Source organism: Oncorhynchus gorbuscha, linkage group LG06, assembly GCF_021184085.1.
Source record: "Oncorhynchus gorbuscha isolate QuinsamMale2020 ecotype Even-year linkage group LG06, OgorEven_v1.0, whole genome shotgun sequence".
Lineage (NCBI taxonomy): Eukaryota > Metazoa > Chordata > Actinopteri > Salmoniformes > Salmonidae > Oncorhynchus > Oncorhynchus gorbuscha.
In genome coordinates, this window is record NC_060178.1 from 91781370 (window position 1) to 91801358 (window position 19989).

The window sequence follows — 19989 nt, forward strand, 5'->3', positions numbered from 1 at the left end:
GAATGACCTGCAGAGAGCTGGGACCAAAAATAACAAAGCCTACCATCAGTAACACACTACTCTGCCAGGGACTCAAATCCTGCAGTGCCATGCGTGTCCCCCTGCTTAAGCCAGTACATATCCAGGCCCGTCTGAAGTTTGCTAGAGAGCATTTGGATGATCCAGAGGAAGATTGGGAGAATGTCATATGGTCAGATCAAACCAAAATAACTTTTTGGTAAAAACTCAACTCGTCTTGTTTGGAGGACAAAGATAATTGCTGAGTTGCATCCAAAGAACACCATACCTACTGTGAAGCATGGGGGTGGAAACCTCCTTCCATCAACAATGGCATTGAAGATGAAACGTGGCTGGGTCTTTCAGCATGACAATGATCCCAAACACACCGCCTGGGCAACGAAGGAGTGGCTTCGTAAGAAGCATTTCAAGGTCCTGGAGTGGCCTAGCCAGTCTCCAGATCTCAACCCCATAGAAAATCTTTGGAGGGAGTTGAAAGTCTGTTGCCCAGCTACAGCCCCAAAACATCACTGCTATAGAGGAGATCTGCATGGAGGAATGGGCCAAAATACCAGCAACAGTGTGTGAAAACCTTGTGAAGACTTACAGAAAACATTTGACCTCTGTCATTACCAACAAAGGGTATATAACAAAGTATTGAGATAAACTTTTGTTATTGACCAAATACTTATTTTCCACCATAATTTGCAAATAATTTCATTAAAAATCCTACAATGTGATTTTCTGTTTTTCTTTTCTCATTTTGTCTGTCATAGTTTAAGTGTACCTACGATGAAAATTACAGGCCTCAACTTTTTAAGTGGGAGAACTTGCACAATTGGTGGCTGACAAAATACTTGCCCCACTGTAGATAGCAAGTTAGCCAGTTAGCTTGGCTACTTGACTGCCGTTGTGAGGTCAGAACACTCTGCTCAACCCTACTCCTCACCCAGACCGTCCAGTGTGTGCACTCTGAACGCTCCCGAGAGCGAAACGCTCTGAATTTATGATTGCCCAGAGTGCACTCTGGCACTCCAGTGAATTTACAAACACACCCTAAACATTCTCCTGTGGTTCGAAATAGAGGTCGACTGATTATGATTTTTCAACGCCGATACCGATTATTGGAGCACCAAAAAAGCCGATACCGATTAATCTGACTATTTTTTTGTTTGTTTTTAGTTGTAAAAGGACAATTACAACAATACTGAATTAACTTAATATAAAACATCAATAAAATCCATTTAGCCTCAAATAAATAATGAAACATGTTCAATTTGGTTTAAATAATGCAAAAACAAAGTGTTGGAGAAGAAAGTAATATAATATGTGCCATATAAAATGTGTGCCATGTAAAAAGCTAACGTTTCAGTTCCTTGCTCAAAACATGAGAACATATAAAAGTTGGTGGTTCCTTTTAACATGAGACTTCAATATCCCAAGGTTAAGAGGTTTTAGGTTGTAGTTCATAAGGTATTTATAGGACTATTTCTCTCTATACCATTTGTATTTCATATACCTTTGACTATTAGATGTTCTTAAAGGCACTATAGTATTGCCAGTGTAACAGTATAGCTTCTGTCCCCCTCCTTGCCCCTACCTGGGCAACACATAGACAGCGCAAGGGGAATAACTACTCCAAATCTAAAAGCGAGTGACATTTGAAACAGTATTAGTGCACACCCAGCTACCTAGCTAGCCATTTCACATTGGTTACACCAGCCATAGGCCGATAGGCTTGAAGTCATAAACAGCGCTGTGCTTGCGAAGAGCTGCTGGCAAAGCGCACAAAAGTGCTGTTTGAATTAATGATTACGGGCCTTCTGCTACTCAGTCAGACTGCTTTATCAAATCAGACTTAATTATAACATAATAACACACAGAAATACTAGCCTTTGGTCATTAATATGATCGAATCCGGAAACTATCAATTCAAAAACAAAATGTTTATTATTTCAGTGAAATATGGAACCGTTCGGTATTTTATCTAACGGGTGACATCCCTAAGTCTAAATATTTTTTTTTACATTGCACAACCTTCAATGTATGTCATTATTACGTAAAATTCTGGCAAATTAGTTCGCAATGAGCCAGTCAACCCAAACTGTTGCATATTCCCTGACTCTGCGTGCAATGAACGCAAGAGAAATGACACAATTTCACCTGGTTAATATTGCCTGCTAAACTGGATCAGTAGTTATAACTAGTGATTATGATTGATTGTTTTTTATGAGATAAGTTTAATGCTAGCTAGCAATTTACCTTTGCTTCTACTACATTCGCGTAACAGGCAGGCTACTCATGGAGTGCCATGGTTAGAGCGTTGGACTAGTTAACTGTGCGGTTGCAAGATTGGAACCCCTGAGCTGACAAGGTGAAAATCTGTCGTTCTGCCCCTGAACAAGGCCGTTAACCCACTGTTCCTAGGCAGTCATTGAAAATAAGAATATGTTCTTAACTGACTTGCCTAGTTAAATAAAAGCCAGAAAATATATATATAATTTTTTTAATAATCGGAAATCTGCGCCCAAAAATAGCGATTTCCGATTGTTATGAAAACTTGAAATCGGCCCTATTAATCGGTTGACCTCTAGTTCGAAATATACACTCTGCTTTTCCTTTTATTTACTCTCAAATGTTTTCAAGTCTCAACTGCCTGAGTTTATCCTGCTGTTAGTCAGACCCAGGTCTGACTAGTTAATTCCCTGTTGCCTGTAGCAAAGTACACGGAGTACAAGACCAGCTGGCCCCCTGAGCCCATTGGACACAACAAGATGTGGAAGACCAATCGCAACCAACAGTCCCAGCAGCTGCCACGCCCACCCCCGGGACTCACCAATCAGAAGCAGGCCTCGCCGTCCCGTGGCCCGTGGCAGGCCCGTGGCTGGGGCAGCTCGAGCGGGAGCCAGGAAACCAGATATGGCCCTGGTAATGTCATAACAGAGTGTTTGAGTCTTTCCACCCTGGTCTGTCCTGCCTGCTACCTGGTGAAGTATAAAATTTACCCAGATGTCTGTTGCCTTGCTCTGATTCCACATCCCTAATGGCACCCTATTACCTATTGGCCCTGGTCAATAGTAGTGCACTATAAAGGGAATAGGGTGCCATTTGGGACAGATCCCCAGAGAAATTGCATAGCTAGGTGGTTAGGCCTCAGAGCCCACTTATATTTTATTCACCAAGCTTAAAGTACAGTAGGGCTTATTTCTCATTCATTGGTCCAGAACTGGCTGCCGCATGTACAAAGGTTTGGGTTGTCTACTATGTGGAACTGATCCCTGTGTGTGGTTTGGTGCTAATAGGCTCTGCTTGGAGTGATGGGGGGACCTCCAGAGGAAGCTGCTGGCTGGTGCTCTGCAATCTCACTCCACAGGTACACACACATCATCCCTCATAAAGACTACACACACCATTCCTCGGGACAACACACGCATGTGCACACATACAGCATCACTTCTCTTGCACATATCACCTCTACCGCACAAGTCATCCCTAACCCCAGTCCCTCCATGGTGTCCACTCCTGCAGATCGACGGCTCCACCCTCCGTACCATCTGTATGCAGCATGGCCCCCTGCTGACCTTTCACCTTGGCCTGACCCAGGGCAGCGCTCTGATTCGCTACAGCACCCCACAGGAAGCTGCGAAGGCCCAGAGTGCACTACACATGTAAGTTCCTCTTAGCCTGTCAATCATGGTGTAGTTCTGTAGATGAACCGGCAGCAGTTCCACTGTGTTTTACTGCCGGCTTTACAGACGATTACAGACTCCTTTTCAGACAGATACTTTTTCCACTTAAATTAACTAGGCTACTTTTCAGTTTTCTAGTTAGAAAAAGTCTGCTGAGCTCTCTCCCGCTAGAATGAACGTCATACATCTTCTAGCCATATTTTGATAGGAAGTGCGCCTGTCGGTCACAAATTGAGCGACAACAGAGAAACACTGCTGGTTTGACAGTGCTGTCTGTCCCGCCTCTCGGTACCTGGGTCTGTGTTGTGATTGGTGTCGAGTTTCTGGAGAGGGGATGAATTTGCACGTCCCATATAGTCGAAATCCACTTACCTATTGTTTTCTAGCACAGTCATTTATTTTCTTTAGAGTGCAGGGTCCAACATTAACGATGGCCCTCCGGGGCCAGTAAAAACCCTTCGGGCCAGTGGATCTCTTCAGTGGCCAGTAACATTTTAGCTAATTTTTGCATCCAGAACCATAAACCAAATCCTCCATGTCAACAGGCATATATCAAATTGTCATTTAGACACAACCAACTCAAAATACAAACTCACGGAGAGGAGGGTGAGGCTATAGGTTAAGATAAAAGCAACATTAGAGGGAGCATAGAATGATTCCAGACACTGCAACCCTCCTTTTCCCACTGGGAAAAAGGTAGGGAGTAAAAGATATGTTTACACATGATGACACTTTGACCTCTCCCCTCTCTGTGGCCCATGCAAATGAGTTTTGACATAGAACATGACTGCAACCTCTCCACAGTATTATCAAAAATACCATTCTGATGAGAAGTAACTTACACACATTTGATGAATATTAAACATCTTACAAATGTTACCAACAAATTCTGATCCTTCCACGACATGATCTTTATGGCCTTCCTGTGACATCGGGTGGTGTAGGTGTCCTGGAGGGCAGGTAGTTTGCCCCCGGTGATGTGTTGTGCAGACCTCACTACCCTCTGGAGAGCCTTACGGTTGTGGGCGGAGCAGTTGCCGTACCAGGCGGTGGTACAGCCCGTCAGGATGCTCTCGGTTGCATCTGTAAAAGTTTGAGTGCTTTGGGTGACAAGCTGAATTTCTTCAGCCTCCTGAGGTTGAAGAGGCGCTGCTGCACCTTCACCACGCTGTCTGTGTGGGTGGACCAATTCAGTTTGTCCGTGATGTGTACGCCGAGGAACTTCAAACTTACTACCCTCTCCACTACTGTCCCGTCGATGTGGATAGGGGGGTGCTCCCTCTGCTGTTTCCTGAAGTTCACGATCATCTCCTTTGTTTTGTTGATGTTGAGTGTGAGGTTATTTTCCTGACACCACACTCCACGGGCCCTCACCTCATCCCTGTAGGCAGTCTCGTCGTTCTTGGTAATCAAGCCTACCACTGTAGTGTCGTCCGCAAACTTGATGATTTGAGTTGGAGGCGTGCATGGCCACGCAGTCATGGGTGAACATGGAGTACAAGAGAGGGCTCAGAAAGCACCCTTGTGGGGGACCCAGTGTTGCGGGGTGGAGATGTTGTTACCTACCCTCACCACCTGGGGGCGGCCCGTCAGGAAGTCCAGTACTCAGTTGCACAGGGCGGGGTCGAGACCCAGGGTCTCTAGCTTGATGACGAGTTTGGAGGGTAATATGGTATTAAATGCCGAGCTGTAGTCGATGAACAGCATTCTCACATAGGTATTCCTCTTGTCCAGATGGGTTAGGGCAGTATGGTTGCGATTGCGATCGAAGCAATCTTGAAGCGTGGAATCAGATTGGTCGACCAGCGTTGAACAGACCTGAGAGCGGGAGCTTCCTGTTTTACTTTGTCTATAGACTGGAAGCAACAAAATGGAGTCGTGGTCAGCTTTTCCGAAAGGAGGGTGGAGGAGGGCCTTATATGCGTCGCGGAAGTTAGAATAACAATGATCCAGGGTTTTACCAGCCCTGGTAGCACAATCGATATGCTGATAGAATTTAGGGAGTCTTGTTTTCAGATTAGCTTTCTTGCTGGCCTTCTGGCTGGCTACTCCTGTGCTGGTGGAAAGAAAACACTGGTTCAATAGATGGACCAACCATAGACTGAAAATCAAAGACATTCCATGCAGACTGTCTGGTTGGCTAGGAATACAGTGATTTCATAGGAAATGGGAAAAACCTGCATAGACTTAATGAGGGGGTTACTATAATAGAATGTTACGACTAATAGATAACAGCCAGTGAACACAAAACAACATTAAATCACTCCTTACACCCTCCTCTCTCTTTCCAGGTGTGTCCTGGGCAATACCACCATCTTGGCCAAGTTTGTGAGCGAGGAAGAGGTTGCTCGCTATTTTGCACATTCCCAGGCGGGAGGGGCCAGCGGAAGCCAGGGGGGGCCCACAGGGACCGGTGCAGTGGGGGCCAATAGCAGTGGAGAGAGGGAACGAGACAGAACCAGAGGAGGAGGAGAGAGCTCTGCCCCTGGAGGAGGCGGCAGCTCAGGGCCCGTCAGCTCTGGCTGGCAGAGTTTGGACAGTACAGGAGGCTGCCTGGATACTACCCCTGCCCAGGGGCCCGGCCTGAGCATGTTTGCCCAGTGGAGCAGCAACGGTGCTGGGGTGGCTGGGGGTGTGGAGCTCAGCAGACAGGGTTTGTGGGGAGGGATGGGGGGTGGTGGGTACCCCAGCAGTAGTATGTGGGGGTCCCCTGCCATAGAGGATCCACACCAGATGGGGAGTCCTGCTGCTCTGCTGCCTGGAGACCTGCTAGGAGGAGGGGCTGATTCCATCTGAATGACCACACCTAATACATGAACCTACACGTGAAGACAGTATAAATGTATTTATACTGTGTGTGTGTGTGTGTGTGTGTGTGTGTGTGTGTGTGTGTGTACACACCGAATAAACATACATTTACACATGTTCTCACACACATATACATACTTAAACACACACAGATGAAATGACACTAGTCACAAACATGCAGATCCTCTGACTCTCACACATTGTGTCATTAATAGACCGTGACATGCCAACACTACTCAACATACATACATATTTTTCCCTTAAATGAAGACTTCAACAGCAAGACTAGAACAGACCAAGGTGGAATCCGTTACTCACTCATCTGGATGACGACTCTTCACCCATTAACCAGAACTCACTGAGTATCCTGAGATCCTATCATTCAGGCCCTGTAGAGAAACCAACAACATGACAACACATGGAGCTGTTCCTATGTGATTGTGTAACACCTTATTACAACACCCCTCTACTATACAAACCTACAGGATGACTTGTTTTCACAGCACCGGGCCTACAGTCCCTACCTACCTGGCCCAACCCTTTCTGACTCTCTTTCTCACCAGTTACACACTGCTATGTCACTGCTATGATGTCTAATGTATCTTGTTGTATGTTGGTTAAATTGTGGAAAAATCCAAGATGTCCTTTCTCTCTTTTTAGTTTTTACTTCAAAATGCTGACCTCGTTATGTTTTCTTACTCAATCAAGTTGGTTCTTATAATGCCATGCTGAGGATGACTGATCACTTGTTACTAGCTGTACAAGGTGCCCTCCTGCCTGCCTGTGGAACTGTGCATGAGAGGAGTGACGGGATGATGGGAGGAGCATGTGGGTGCGTTTCACAGCTAAGATGAGGTGACGCAACAACCAATGTTTGCCTGCCACGTCATCGACTGACAAATTCTTATAACATGAAGTGGTTAGCTGATACTATGCCTGGATAGGTATTTTGAGTAAGAACTGTCAGGCATCAGCAACGTCTAAGCATAGGAATGCGCCCTGTGTGTGTGTCGTTGCCGTGGTGAATTCCTTTTGGCGATGAGAACATGATTAACAAGTGCGTGATTGTGTGCTGGTGATGTGTGATAGGAAAAGTGTGTGTGTCTGAAATGCTTTTCCCTTTCAGGGAGACAAATGTGTGTGTGACTGCTTACATCAGGTGTGTGTGTGTGTGGCTCGAAGTTCAACAACATAGGCACTAATGCATATTTCTCTTAAGTTGTGGTTTTAGCAGCATTTTTTGGGGGGGGTCTGAATTGCAATAAGCTTTTTTCTTTAAAAAAAAAAGAAGCAACCAACTGAAGGCATCCATGTTAAGATGCCAAAACCTACCAAACCAAGCAGAGCTGGAGCAGTGTTTTGCAAACACGTTAAAGTTACTAATTGTAAAATGTTTTGTGTATCAATTTAAATTAAGGTGGGCTTTATCACTCCTGTTCAGGTTATTTTAGTTTCTTTTGGGATTTTTACAAAGGAGGACATTTTAATTTAAGCAAACAAGAACAAGACAATAAAAGGTTGTATTAAAGTCTGGTTGTCATTGGTTTGAACCACAACACAGCAGCACTGTTGTCCTAGACTGAACATCAAGTAAACCTTTACCATGAGCAATCTATTGGCTTGCATAATTAAATAAAGAATTAAATGAGAACACCATGCACAGACGAACTAGAACGCTTTCAGTGGAATGAGCAGCCTTGGACCGTGCACAAGCTCACGACATTCACAACAGTGGAACAACAGGGCGGCAGTTGGGCCAGTAACATAAAGTTACCTGGTTTGAATCCCGAGCCAACTAGGTGACACATTTGTCGATGTGCCCTTCACAAATTGATCCTGTAAAATAAGAGCGTCTGCTAAATTACTCAAATGTGCAGGTGACAGCTGCGTGATGCGCGATGTCTTTAAGGCAATCCGGGCATTTTCTTGTGATTTGTGCTGAATGACATCATTGATATTGTCAATGGTGTAATAACAGGCGAGCGAGAGGGGGATAGCTGAATTTCTGAGTTTACACCAAAATATCTGTAATTCGCAGTGCAGACTAGACCAGATTATACCGCTGGACGTTGACATCTGGGTCATGAAGGTGAGGAATGGTTTGTAAAACTCCGCAGTCGTCTTTCTCTGTCCATGGTGCTGTTAGAATGATAACGTCCTGATCAGCACCTCGGTGGAAGGAAGGCAGCAGTCCCTGAAGAGCTTGATCAAACGGGTGAGGAGGGGAGGAATGGCACGGGTCCACTGCTAAATCGGGGAATTCTGATTGGGGTTTGTACAGGGACCTAAACAGGCGAGTCAGAATCAGAAGGTAGGTTAATATTTTTTCTCGACCGAGGTTTTCCCAAGCCAAGGGTGCGGCTTTGTGCAAATTTTGACAAACAACCTGAATGCTAATGTTTCTAATGGAGCCCAAATTATATGAATGAGACTTTTTGGATAGGTTTAATCTAGCTTCCCAGGTCTGGTTTACTCCGTTAGATCTGCAGTAAATTACGTTGTTGACTCTGGCATCTTGCTACGGAGCAGCGCTTCAACCTTGCAACAACAATAGGGCTACATTTTGTAATAGGCTTGTAGGCTAGGCTACTTATCGTTGACTGACTTGTGCATTCATATGAACAAGAGTTTGACCTTAAATTAAGTTGGTTTTACAGTGTAAAATTATCATGGTAAGATTATAAGGGATTGCATGTAGATTCTACAGATGTAGGATCTTAATTTGACCACACTGTTGCAGGAAATTCAAAATGTATAGTATATTTAAGGTTTAAAAACGCTTCTGAAGTTTGAAATTTCAGAATTGATTTCCCTTTACGAAAAATACACAAACCCCTACGAACATGTCCGTTAATTATAATGCATATGATAAATCACATTTACTCATGCTGCAGGATTATTTTCCTGCTATCGGCTCAAATTCAAATCCAACGTTTGTGTCATCTATCATTACCTTGCTTCATCTTCTATCGATGTTAGGATTTATCTCATCCACCACCATTATGTATGACTGTGGAATAGTATAATAGAATACAATGGAACTATTAGTTAATCTATTGATCTGTTTAGTGTTCATCTGTGACAAATCACAACCTTTACAAATAAGACACCGGCGGGGCATCTTGAGTGCCCCGCTGGTCAGTGTGCCTTCGCTCAGTGTGCCTTCGCTATGTATGCATTTAAACACCACCACAGCCATTTTCCCGTACAACGCATAAATATAAATGGTAAATGTGTTTAATTGCTGTCTTTATCATCAGTGTGCCTTCGCTATTGTATGCATTTAAACACCACCACAGCCATTTTCCATAGTAAACTTCTCCCTGTATTGTGATGGAAGAAAATGTATTTCACTTAGTTTCTTTGGGGACTCTGAGATTATTAGGCTATGCTAATTGTTTGTGTATATACTGGTTTCCTTTGAGGTGAGATGGCTTGTTCATAGTGCTGAATTAATGAAGTCACATTCACACTGAGTTTTCTCCTGCATTTGCCCTCTCCCAACTCATGATCCTTCAAATCCATAGGTAAATCACCCAACTTTCTTCAGAGAAGAAATAAACTTTTTTTAAATCAACATTTTAACCACACTTTTTTTTTCACTCCCACTATCTTGTCTTAAATAATGTTTTCTCCTTTTTCCATGTCTGACTCTGTCTTCATTTTGGGCCTTCTCATGTCCCAGCTCTCATTTTGTAACCAATTCTCCCTTTTGTAACATCTTATTTGAGTTGGAGCCCTTTGAGATTGTGGTGGAACTGGGCTGCGTCACATTTTCCTTCTGCTATATCGATCTACAGTTTGATTGATGACAGTTTGTGTGTCCTCCTGTATGTCTGCCCTCTCAGTGAATTGTGAAGACAAGCAGGAACCATGGAGCTGAGAGTGGGAAACAAGTACCGCCTCGGCAGGAAGATAGGAAGTGGCTCTTTTGGAGACATTTACCTGGGTAAGACCTTCATTTGAATGGAGCTCTAACACGACTTTTCTCACAAACCTCTTAATTAACATACTCCAGGATGGACTGCCTTCCATACAAACGTTAAATTCTGTCCCAACACATTTCATCATTGAACACATCAAATTTGGGCATAAAAATAAATATTGTGTCAGAGTAGGCCATGGTGATTGCATCATCAAAAAGGTGGTCATGGTATGTGTCACTTTCTGTGTCTCTGTCAGGTGTTAACATTGCCACGGGTGAGGAGGTGGCCATTAAGCTGGAATGTGTGAAGACCAAACACCCACAACTCCACATCGAGAGCAAGTTCTACAAGATGATGCAGGGAGGAGGTGAGAGATGATTAGGACAAGAGGGTGTGGTCAGGGGTGGGTGGTGACTGTGTTGGGGAAACCCTAACCTGAAGACTTGTGTTGGTTTTTCAAGCTAATGCCTAGGCTTTAGCTTAGAGGGCTAACTCCATTTTGTGACACGTAGGACCTGGGATCAAACCCCGGTCAGTTACATTAGCTTATACAGTGCATTTGGGAAGTATTCAGACCACTTGACTTTTTCCTCATTTTGTTACGTTACAGCCTTGTTCTAAAATGGATGAAATACATGTTTTCCATCATCAATCTACACATAATACCTCACAATGACAAAGCGAAAACAGGTTTTTAGGAATTGTTGCTAATATATTTCAAATAAAAAACAGAAATACCTTGTTTGGAAAAATATTCAGACCCTTTGCTATGAGACTAGAAATTGAGCTCAGGCGCATTCTATTTCCATTGATCATCCTTGAGATGTTTCTACAACCTGATTGGAGTCCACCTGTGGTAAATTCAATTGATTGGACATGATTTGGAAAAGCACACACCTGTCTACATAAGTCCCACAGTTGACAATGCATGTCAGGAAAGAAAACAATCAGATCTGGGGAAGGGTACCAAAACATTTCTGCAGCATTGAAGGTCCCCAAGAACACGGTGGCCTCAATCATTCTTGAATGTAAGAAGTTTGGAGCCACCAAGACTCTTCCTAGAGCTGGCTGCCCGGCCAAACTGAGCAATCGGGAGAGAAGGGTCTTGGTCAGGGAGGTGACCAAGAACTCGATTGTCACTCTGACAGAGCTCCATAATTCCTCTGTGGAGATGGTAGCACCTTCCAGAAGGACAACCATCTCTGCAGCACTCCACCAATCAGGCCTTTATGGTAGCGAGGGCAGACGGAATCCACACCTCAGTAAAAGGCACATGACAGCCTGCTTGAAGTTTGCCAAAAGGCATCTAAAGGACTTTCAAACCATGAGAAAAAAGATTATCTGGTCTGATGAAACCAAGATTGAACTCTTTGGCCTGAATGCCAAGCATCATGTCTGGTGGAAACCTGGCACCATCCCTGCAGAGAAGTATGGTGGTGGCAGCATCATGCTGTGGGGATGTTTTTCAGCGGCAGGGACTGGGAGAGTAGTCAGGGTCGAGGGAAAGATGAACGGAGCAAAGTACAGAGAGATCCTTGATGAAAACCTGCTCCAGAGTGCTCAAGACCTCAGACTGGGGCGAAGGTTCACCTTCCAATAGGACAATGACCCTAAGCACATAGCCAAGACAACACAGGAGTGGCTTCCTGACAAGTCTCTGAATGTCCTTGTGTGGCCCAGCCAGATCCCGGACTTGAATCCAATCGATAAACTCTGGAGAGACCTGAAAATAGTTGTGCAGCGACGCCCCCCCCCCATCCAATCTGACAGAGCTTTAGAGGATCTACAGAGAAGAATAGTAGAAACTCCCCAAATACAGTTGTGCCAAGCTTGTAGTGTCATACCCCCAAAAAACATGTAATCGCTGCCAAAGGTGCTTCAACAAAGTACTGAGTAAAAGGTCTAAAATACTTAGTCGAAGTCGGAAGTTTACATACACCTTAGCCAAATGCATTTAAACTCAGTTTTTCACAATTCCTGACATTTAATCCTAGTAAAAATTAAGTTAGAATCACCACTTTATTTTAAGAATGTGAAATGTCAAAATAATAGTAGAGTGATTTTATTTCAGCTTTTATTTCTTTCATCACATTCCAAGTGGGTCAGAAGTTTAAATACACTCAATTAGTATTTGGTAGCTTTGCCTTTACATTGTTTAACTTGTGTCAAACGTGTTGGGTAGCCTTCCCAAAGCTTCCCACAATAAATTGGGGGAATTTTGGCCCATTCCTCCTGACAGAGCTGGTGTAACCGAGTCAGGTTTGTAGGCCTCCTTGCACGCACACGCTTTTTCAGTTCTGCCCACAAATTTTCTATAGGATTGAGGACAGGGCTTTGTGATGGCCACTCCAATACCTTGACTTGGTTGTCCGTAAGCCATTTTGCCACAACTTTGGAAGTATGCTTGGGGTCATTATCCATTTGGAAGAACCATTTGCGACCAAGCTTTAACTTCCTGACTGATATCTTGAGATGTTGCTTCAATATATCCAAATAATTTTCCTCCTCGTGATGCCATCTATTTTGTGAAGTGCACCAGTCCCTCCTGCAGCAAAGCACCCCCACAACACGATGCTACCACCCATGGCTTCACGGTTGGGATGGTGTTCTTCGGCTTGCAAGCCTCCCCCTTTTTCCTCCAAACATAACGATGCTCATTATGGCCAAACAGTTTTATTTTTGTTTCATCAGACCAGAGGACATTTATCCAAAAAGTACGATCTTTGTCCCCATGTGCAGTTGCAAACCCTAGTCTGGCTTTTTTATGGCGATTTTGGAGCAGTGGCTTCTTCCTTGCTGAGCTGCCTTTCAGGTTATGTCGATATAGGACTCGTTTTACTGTGGTTAATAGATCCTTTTGTATCTGTTTCCTCCAGCATCTTCAAACCAAATCAAATGTATTTATAGATCCCTTCGTACATCAGCTGATATCTCAAAGTGCTGTACAGAAACCCAGCCTAAAACCCCAAACAGCAAGCAATGCAGGTGTAGAAGCACGGTGGCTAGGAAAAACTCCCTAGAAAGGCCAAAACCTAGGAAGAAACCTAGAGAGGAACCAGGTTATGTGGGGTGGCCAGTCCTCTTCTGGCTGTGCCGGGTGGAGATTATAACAGAACATGGCCAAGATGTTCAAATGTTCATAAATGACCAGCATGGTCGAATAATAATAATAATAATAAGGCAGAACAGTTGAAACTGGAGCAGCAGCACGGTCAGGTGGACTGGGGACAGCAAGGAGTCATCATGTGGTCCTTCTGTAGCTCAGTTGGTAGAGCATGGCGCTTGTAACGCCAGGGTAGTGGGTTCGATTCCCGGGACCACCCATACGTAGAATGTATGCACACATGACTGTAAGTCGCTTTGGATAAAAGCGTCTGCTAAATGGCATATATTATTATTATTATATTATGTCAGGTAGTCCTGGGGCATGGTCCTAGGGCTCAGGTCCTCCGAGAGAGAGAAAGAAAGAGAGAAGGAAAGAATTAGAGAACGCACACTTAGATTCACACAGGACACCAAATAGGACAGGAGAAGTACTCCAGATATAACAAACTGACCCTAGCCCCCGACACATAAACTACTGCAGCATAAATACTGGAGGCTGAGACAGGAGGGGTCAGGAGACACTGTGGACCCATCCAAGGACACCCCCGGACAGGGCCAAACAGGAAGGATATAACCCCACCCACTTTGCCAAAGCACAGCCCCCACACCACTAGAGGGATATCTTCAACCACCAACTTACCATCCTGAGACAAGGCTGAGTATAGCCCACAAAGATCTCCGCCATGGCACAACCCAAGGGGGGCGCCAACCCAGACAGGATGACCACATCAGTGAATCAACCCACTCAGGTGACGCACCCCTTCCAGGGACGGCATGAGAGAGCCCAAGTAGCCAGTGACTCAGCCCCTGTAATAGGGTTAGAGGCAGAGAATCCCAGTGGAAAGAGGGGAACCGGCCAGGCAGAGACAGCAAGGGCGGTTCGTTGCTCCAGAGCCTTTACGTTCACCTTCCCACTCCTGGGCCAGACTACACTCAATCATATGACCCACTGAAGAGATGAGTCTTCAGTAAAGACTTAAAGGTTGAGACTGAGTTTGTGTCTCTGACATGGGTAGACAGACCGTTCCATAAAAATGGAGCTCTATAGGGGAAAGCCCTGCCTCCAACTGTTTGCTTAGAACATTTAGGGACAGTTAGGAGGCCTGCATCTTGTGACCATAGCATACGTGTAGGTATGTACGGCAGGACCAAATCAGAGAGATAGGTAGGAGCAAGCCCATGTAATGCTTTGTAGGTTAGCAGTAAAACCTTGAAATCAGCCCTTGCTTTGACAGGAAGCCAGTGTAGAGAGGCTAGCACTGGAGTAATATGATCAAATTTTTTGGTTCTAGTCAGGATTCTAGCAGCCGTATTTAGCACTAACTGAAGTTTATTTAGTGCTTTATCTGGGTAGCTGGAAAGTAGAGCATTGCAGTAGTCTAACCTACAAGTGACAAAAGCATGGATTAATTTTTCTGCATAACTTTTGGACAGAAAGTTTCTGATTTTTGCAATGTTACGTAGATGGAAAAAAGCTGTCCTTGAAATGGTCTTGATATGTTCTTCAATAGAGAGATCAGGGTCCAGAGTAACGCCGAGGTCCTTCACAATTTTATTTGAGACGACTGTACAACCATTAAGATTAATTGTCAGATTCAACAGAAAATCTCTTTTTTTCTTGGGACCTAGAACAAGCATCTCTGTTTTGTCCGAGTTTAAAAGTAGAAAGTTTGCATCCATCCACTTCCTTATGTCTGAAACACATGCTTCAAGCAAGGGCAATTTTGGGGCTTCACCATGTTTCATTGAAATGTACAGCTGTGTGTCATCCGCATAGCAGTGAAAGTTAACATTATGTTTTCGAATAACATCCCCAAGAGGTAATATATATAGTGAAAACAATAGTGGTCCTAAAACGGAACCTTGAGGAACACCGACATTTACAGTTGATTTGTCAGAGGACAAACCATTCACAGAGACAAACTGATATCTTTCCGACAGATAAGATCTAAACCAGGCCTGAACTTGTCCGTGTAGACCAATTTGGGTTTCCAATCTCTCCAAAAGAATGTGGTGATCGATGGTATCAAAAGCAGCACTAAGGTCTAGGAGCATGAGGACAGATGCAGAGCCTCGGTCCGATGCCATTAAAAGGTAATTTACCACCTTCACAAGTGCCGTCTCAGTGCTATGATGGGGTCTAAAACCAGACTGAAGCATTTCGTATACATTGTTTGTCTTCAGGAAGGCAGTGAGTTGCTGCGCAACAGCCTTTTCAAAAAATGTTGAGAGGAATGGAAGATTCGATATAGGCCGATAGTTTTTAAATATTTTCTGGGTCAAGGCTTGGCTTTTTCAAGAGAAGAGAGTTTTTATTACTGCCACTTTTAGTGAGTTTGGTACACATCCGGTGGATAGAGAGCCGTTTATTATGTTCAACATAGGAGGGCCAAGCACAGGAAGCAGCTCTTTCAGTAGTTTAGTTGGAATAGGGTCCAGTATGCAGCTTGAAGGTTTAGAGGCCATGATTATTTTCATCATTGTGTCAAGAGATATAGTACTAAAACACTTGAGCGTCTCTCTTGATCCTAGGTCCTGGCAGAGTTGTGCAGACTCAGGACAGCTGGGCTTTGAAGGAATACGCAGATTTAAAGAGGAGTCCGTAATTTGCTTTCTAATAATCATAATCTTTTCCTCAAAGAAGTTCATGAATTTATCACTGCTAAAGTGAAAGTCATCCTCTCTTGGGGAATGCTGCTTTTTAGTTAGCTTTGCGACAGTATCAAAAAGGAATTTCGGATTGTTCTTATTTTCCTCAATTAAGTTAGAAAAATAGGATGATCGAGCAGCAGTAAGGGCTCTTCGGTACTGCACGGTACTGTCTTTCCAAGCTAGTCGGAAGACTTCCAGTTTGGTGTGGCGCCATTTCCGTTCCAATATTCTGGAAGCTTGCTTCAGAGCTCGGGTATTTTCTGTGTACCAGGGAGCTAGTTTCTTATGAGAAATGTTTTTAGTTTTTAGGGGTGCAACTGCATCTAGGGTATTGCGCAAGGTTAAATTGAGTTCCTCAGTTAGGCGGTTAACTGATTTTTGTCCTCTGGCGTCCTTGGGTAGACAGAGGGAATCTGGAAGGACATCAAGGAATCTTTGTGTTGTCTGTGAATTTATAGCACGACTTTTGATGTTCCTTGGTTGGGGTCTGAGCAGATTATTTGTTGCAATTGCAAACGTAATAAAATGGTGGTCCGATAGTCCAGGATTATGGGGAAAAACATTAAGATCCACAACATTTATTCCATGGGACAAAACTAGGTCCAGCGTATGACTGTGACAGTGAGTGGGTCCAGAGACATGTTGGACAAAACCCACTGAGTCGATGATGACTCCGAAAGCCTTTTGGAGTGGGTCTGTGGACTTTTCCATGTGAATATTAAAGTCACCAAAGATTAGAATATTATCTGCTATGACTACAAGGTCCGATAGGAATTCAGGGAACTCAGTGAGGAACGCTGTATATGGCCCAGGAGGCATGTAAACAGGAGCTATAAAAAGTGATTGAGTAGGCTGCATAGATTTCATGACTAGAAGCTCAAAAGACGAAAACATAATTTATTTTTTTGTAAATTTAAATTTGTTATCGTAAATGTTAGCAACACCTCCGCCTTTGCGGGATGCACGGGGGATATGGTCACTAGTGTAGCCAGGAGGTGAGGCCTCATTTAACACAGTAAATTAATCAGGTTTAAGCCATGTTTCAGTCTGGCCAATCACATCAAGATTATGATCAGTAATTAGTTCATTGACTATAATTGCCTTTGAAGTAAGGGATCTAACATTAAGTAGCCCTATTTTGAGATGTGAGGTACCATGATCTCTTTCAATAATGACAGGAATGGAGGTGGTCTTTATCCTAGTGAGATTGCTAAGGCGAACACCGCCATGTTTAGTTTTGCCCAACCTTGGTCGAGGCACAGACACGGTCTCAATGGTGATAGCTGAGCTGACTACACTGACTGTGCTAGTGGCAGACTCCACTATGCTGGCAGGCTGGCTAACAGCCTGCTGCCTGGCCTGCACCCTTTGCTGTTGTTCTGGGATTAATTTGCACTTTTTGCACCAAAGTACGTTCATCTCTAGGAGACAGAACGCATCTCCTTCCTGCGTGGTCCCATGGTGTTTATACTTGCATATTATTGTTTGTACAGATGAACGTGGCACCTTCAGGCATTTGGAAATTGCTCCCAAGGATGAACCAGACTTGTGGAGGTCTACAATTTTATTTCTGAGGTCTTGGCTGATTTCTTTTGATTTTCCCATGATGTCAAGCAAAGAGGCACTGAGTTTGAAGGCAGTCCTTGAAATACATCCACAGGTACACCTCCAATTGACTCAAATGATGTCAATTAGCCTATCAGAAGCTTCTAAAGCCATGACATCATTTTCTGGAATTTTCCAAGCTGTTTAAAGGCACAGTCAACTTAGTGTATGTAAACTTGTGATACAGTGAAATAATCTGTCTAAACAATTGTTGGAAAAATGACTTAGTAGGTGTCCTAACCGACTTGCCAAAACTATAATCTGTTAACAAGACATTTGTGGAGTGGTTGAAAAACGAGTTTTAATGACTCCAACCTACAGTGAGGGGAAAAAAGTATTTGATACCCTGCTGATTTTGTATGTTTGCCAACTGACAAATAAATGATCAGTCTATAATTTTAATGGTAGGTTTATTTGAACAGTGAGAGACAGAATAACAACAACAAAAATCCAGGAGAACTCATGTCAAAAATGTTATAAATTGATTTGCAGCTTAATGAGGGAAGTAAGTATATGATCCCCTCTCAATCAGAAAGATTTCTGGCTCTCAGGTGTCTTTTATACAGGTAACGAGCTGAGATTAGGAGCACACTCTTAAAGGGAGTGCTCCTAATCTCATCTTGTTACCTGTATAAAAGACACCTGTCCACAGAAGCAATCAATCAATCAGATTCCAAACTCTCCACCATGGCCAAGACCAAAGAGCTCTCTAAGGATGTCAGGGACAAGATTGTAGACCTACACAAGGCTGGAATGGGCTACAAGACCATATCTAAGCAGCTTGGTGAGAAGGTGACAACAGTTGGTGCGATTATTCTCAAATGGAAGAAACACAAAATAACTGTCTATCGCCCTCGGCCTGGGGCCCCATGCAAGATCTCACCTCATGGAGTTGCAATGATCATGAGAATGGTGAGGATTCAGCCCAGAACTACATGGGAGGATCTTATCAATGATCTCTAGGCAGCTGGGACCATAGTCACCAAGAAAACAATTGGTAACACACTACGCCGTGAAGGACTGAAATCATGCAGCGCCCGCAAGGTCCCCCTGCTCAAGAAAGCACATATACATGCCCTTCTGAAGTTTGCCAATGAACATCTGAATGATTCAAAGGACAACTGGGTGAAAGTGTTGTGGTCAGATGATACCAAAATGGAGCTCTTTGGCCTCAACTCGCCATGTTTGGAGGAGGAGGAATGCTGCCTATGACCCCAATATCACCATACCCACCGTCAAACATGGAGGTGGAAACATTATGCTTTGGGGGTGTTTTTCTGCCAACGGGACAGGACAACTTCACCGCATCAAAGGGACAATGGACGGGGCCATGTACCGTCAAATCTTGGGTGAGAACCTCCTTCCAGCACATTGAAAATGGGTCGTGGATGTGTATTCCAGCATGATGTCATGTCTTTGGCTATGCCGGATTAAGTGATATGACATGCTATTCTATAAAATCATTTCTCCGTAATTAATATTACCTAATTGAGCTAATAATGTAATTAACTAGAGTCAGGCACCACAAAATAATATTTATAGAGCTGTTATCTTCTGAATAAACTCTTAAAGACCTAGTAATATTTTACATCAATAGCAGTCAATATTAATCGTCATCTTAATTCAGTCTCATCTGAAAGTTGTAAATTCTTGGTTATCTGCACGAACCTTGGTTAACAAGTTGAACCAGCAATACAAAATTGGGTTTAATTATTTATTTACTAAATACTTAACTAATCACACAGAATTACACAGAATTAAATCATAACTTGATTACAAATTACGTCAAAGGAAAATGTCCCTAGCGGGCGGAACAGATATGACAGCTTGTACACAAAGGAAATGGGCTGGGTTTGAGTGAAAGAGCTGGAAGACTGAGGGACACAGGGAGAAGCTGTGCTATCGTAAATACAGTATCTTATGCATTCTAAATGACCGCCCATTTGGAAAAGGAAAATGCAATAAATATTTACTCTGAGCTGCGCTTCGGTAGGTTGGTGGTAGATGGAAGGCCATGTTGCCCAACAGAGTCCTTTGAAGAATGTCTATGGTTGTCAATTGGATACGTTGTAGTAACGTCTTTGGGTGATAGACGGAATACTCTGTCTGTTCCTTCCTAACCCTCGTTTGCATCTGCTGTTGCTAACTCAACGGCTAGGAGGTATCACTTCTGTAGTGAATAAGAGTTTAAAGTTCATACCATTCGC

The 19989-nt window shown here is 43.7% G+C and overlaps 2 protein-coding genes across 4 annotated transcripts in view; both read left to right on the top strand.

Moving 5' to 3' along the window:
• Nucleotides 1-8022, top strand: part of LOC124038762 (trinucleotide repeat-containing gene 6B protein-like) — a 50436-nt gene extending 42414 nt beyond the window's left edge. The window contains 4 exon segments of the mRNA XM_046354833.1: nucleotides 2716-2925; nucleotides 3300-3370; nucleotides 3526-3665; nucleotides 5978-8022. Of these exon segments, the coding sequence (XP_046210789.1) occupies nucleotides 2716-2925; nucleotides 3300-3370; nucleotides 3526-3665; nucleotides 5978-6482 (926 nt within the window). The 3' untranslated portion in view covers nucleotides 6483-8022.
• A 407-nt stretch (nucleotides 8023-8429) lies between these two features.
• The window catches only part of LOC124038533 (casein kinase I-like), a 30625-nt gene continuing 19065 nt past the window's right edge, over nucleotides 8430-19989 (top strand). The window contains exons 1-3 of one of the 3 annotated variants that reach the window (XM_046354541.1): nucleotides 8430-8805; nucleotides 10343-10443; nucleotides 10677-10787. In XM_046354541.1, coding sequence (XP_046210497.1) covers nucleotides 10368-10443; nucleotides 10677-10787 — 187 coding nt within the window. In that variant the 5' untranslated portion in view covers nucleotides 8430-8805; nucleotides 10343-10367. The remainder of the gene's footprint in view (nucleotides 8806-10342; nucleotides 10444-10676; nucleotides 10788-19989) is intronic. The other 2 variants (XM_046354542.1, XM_046354543.1) reach the window with 2 other exon arrangements.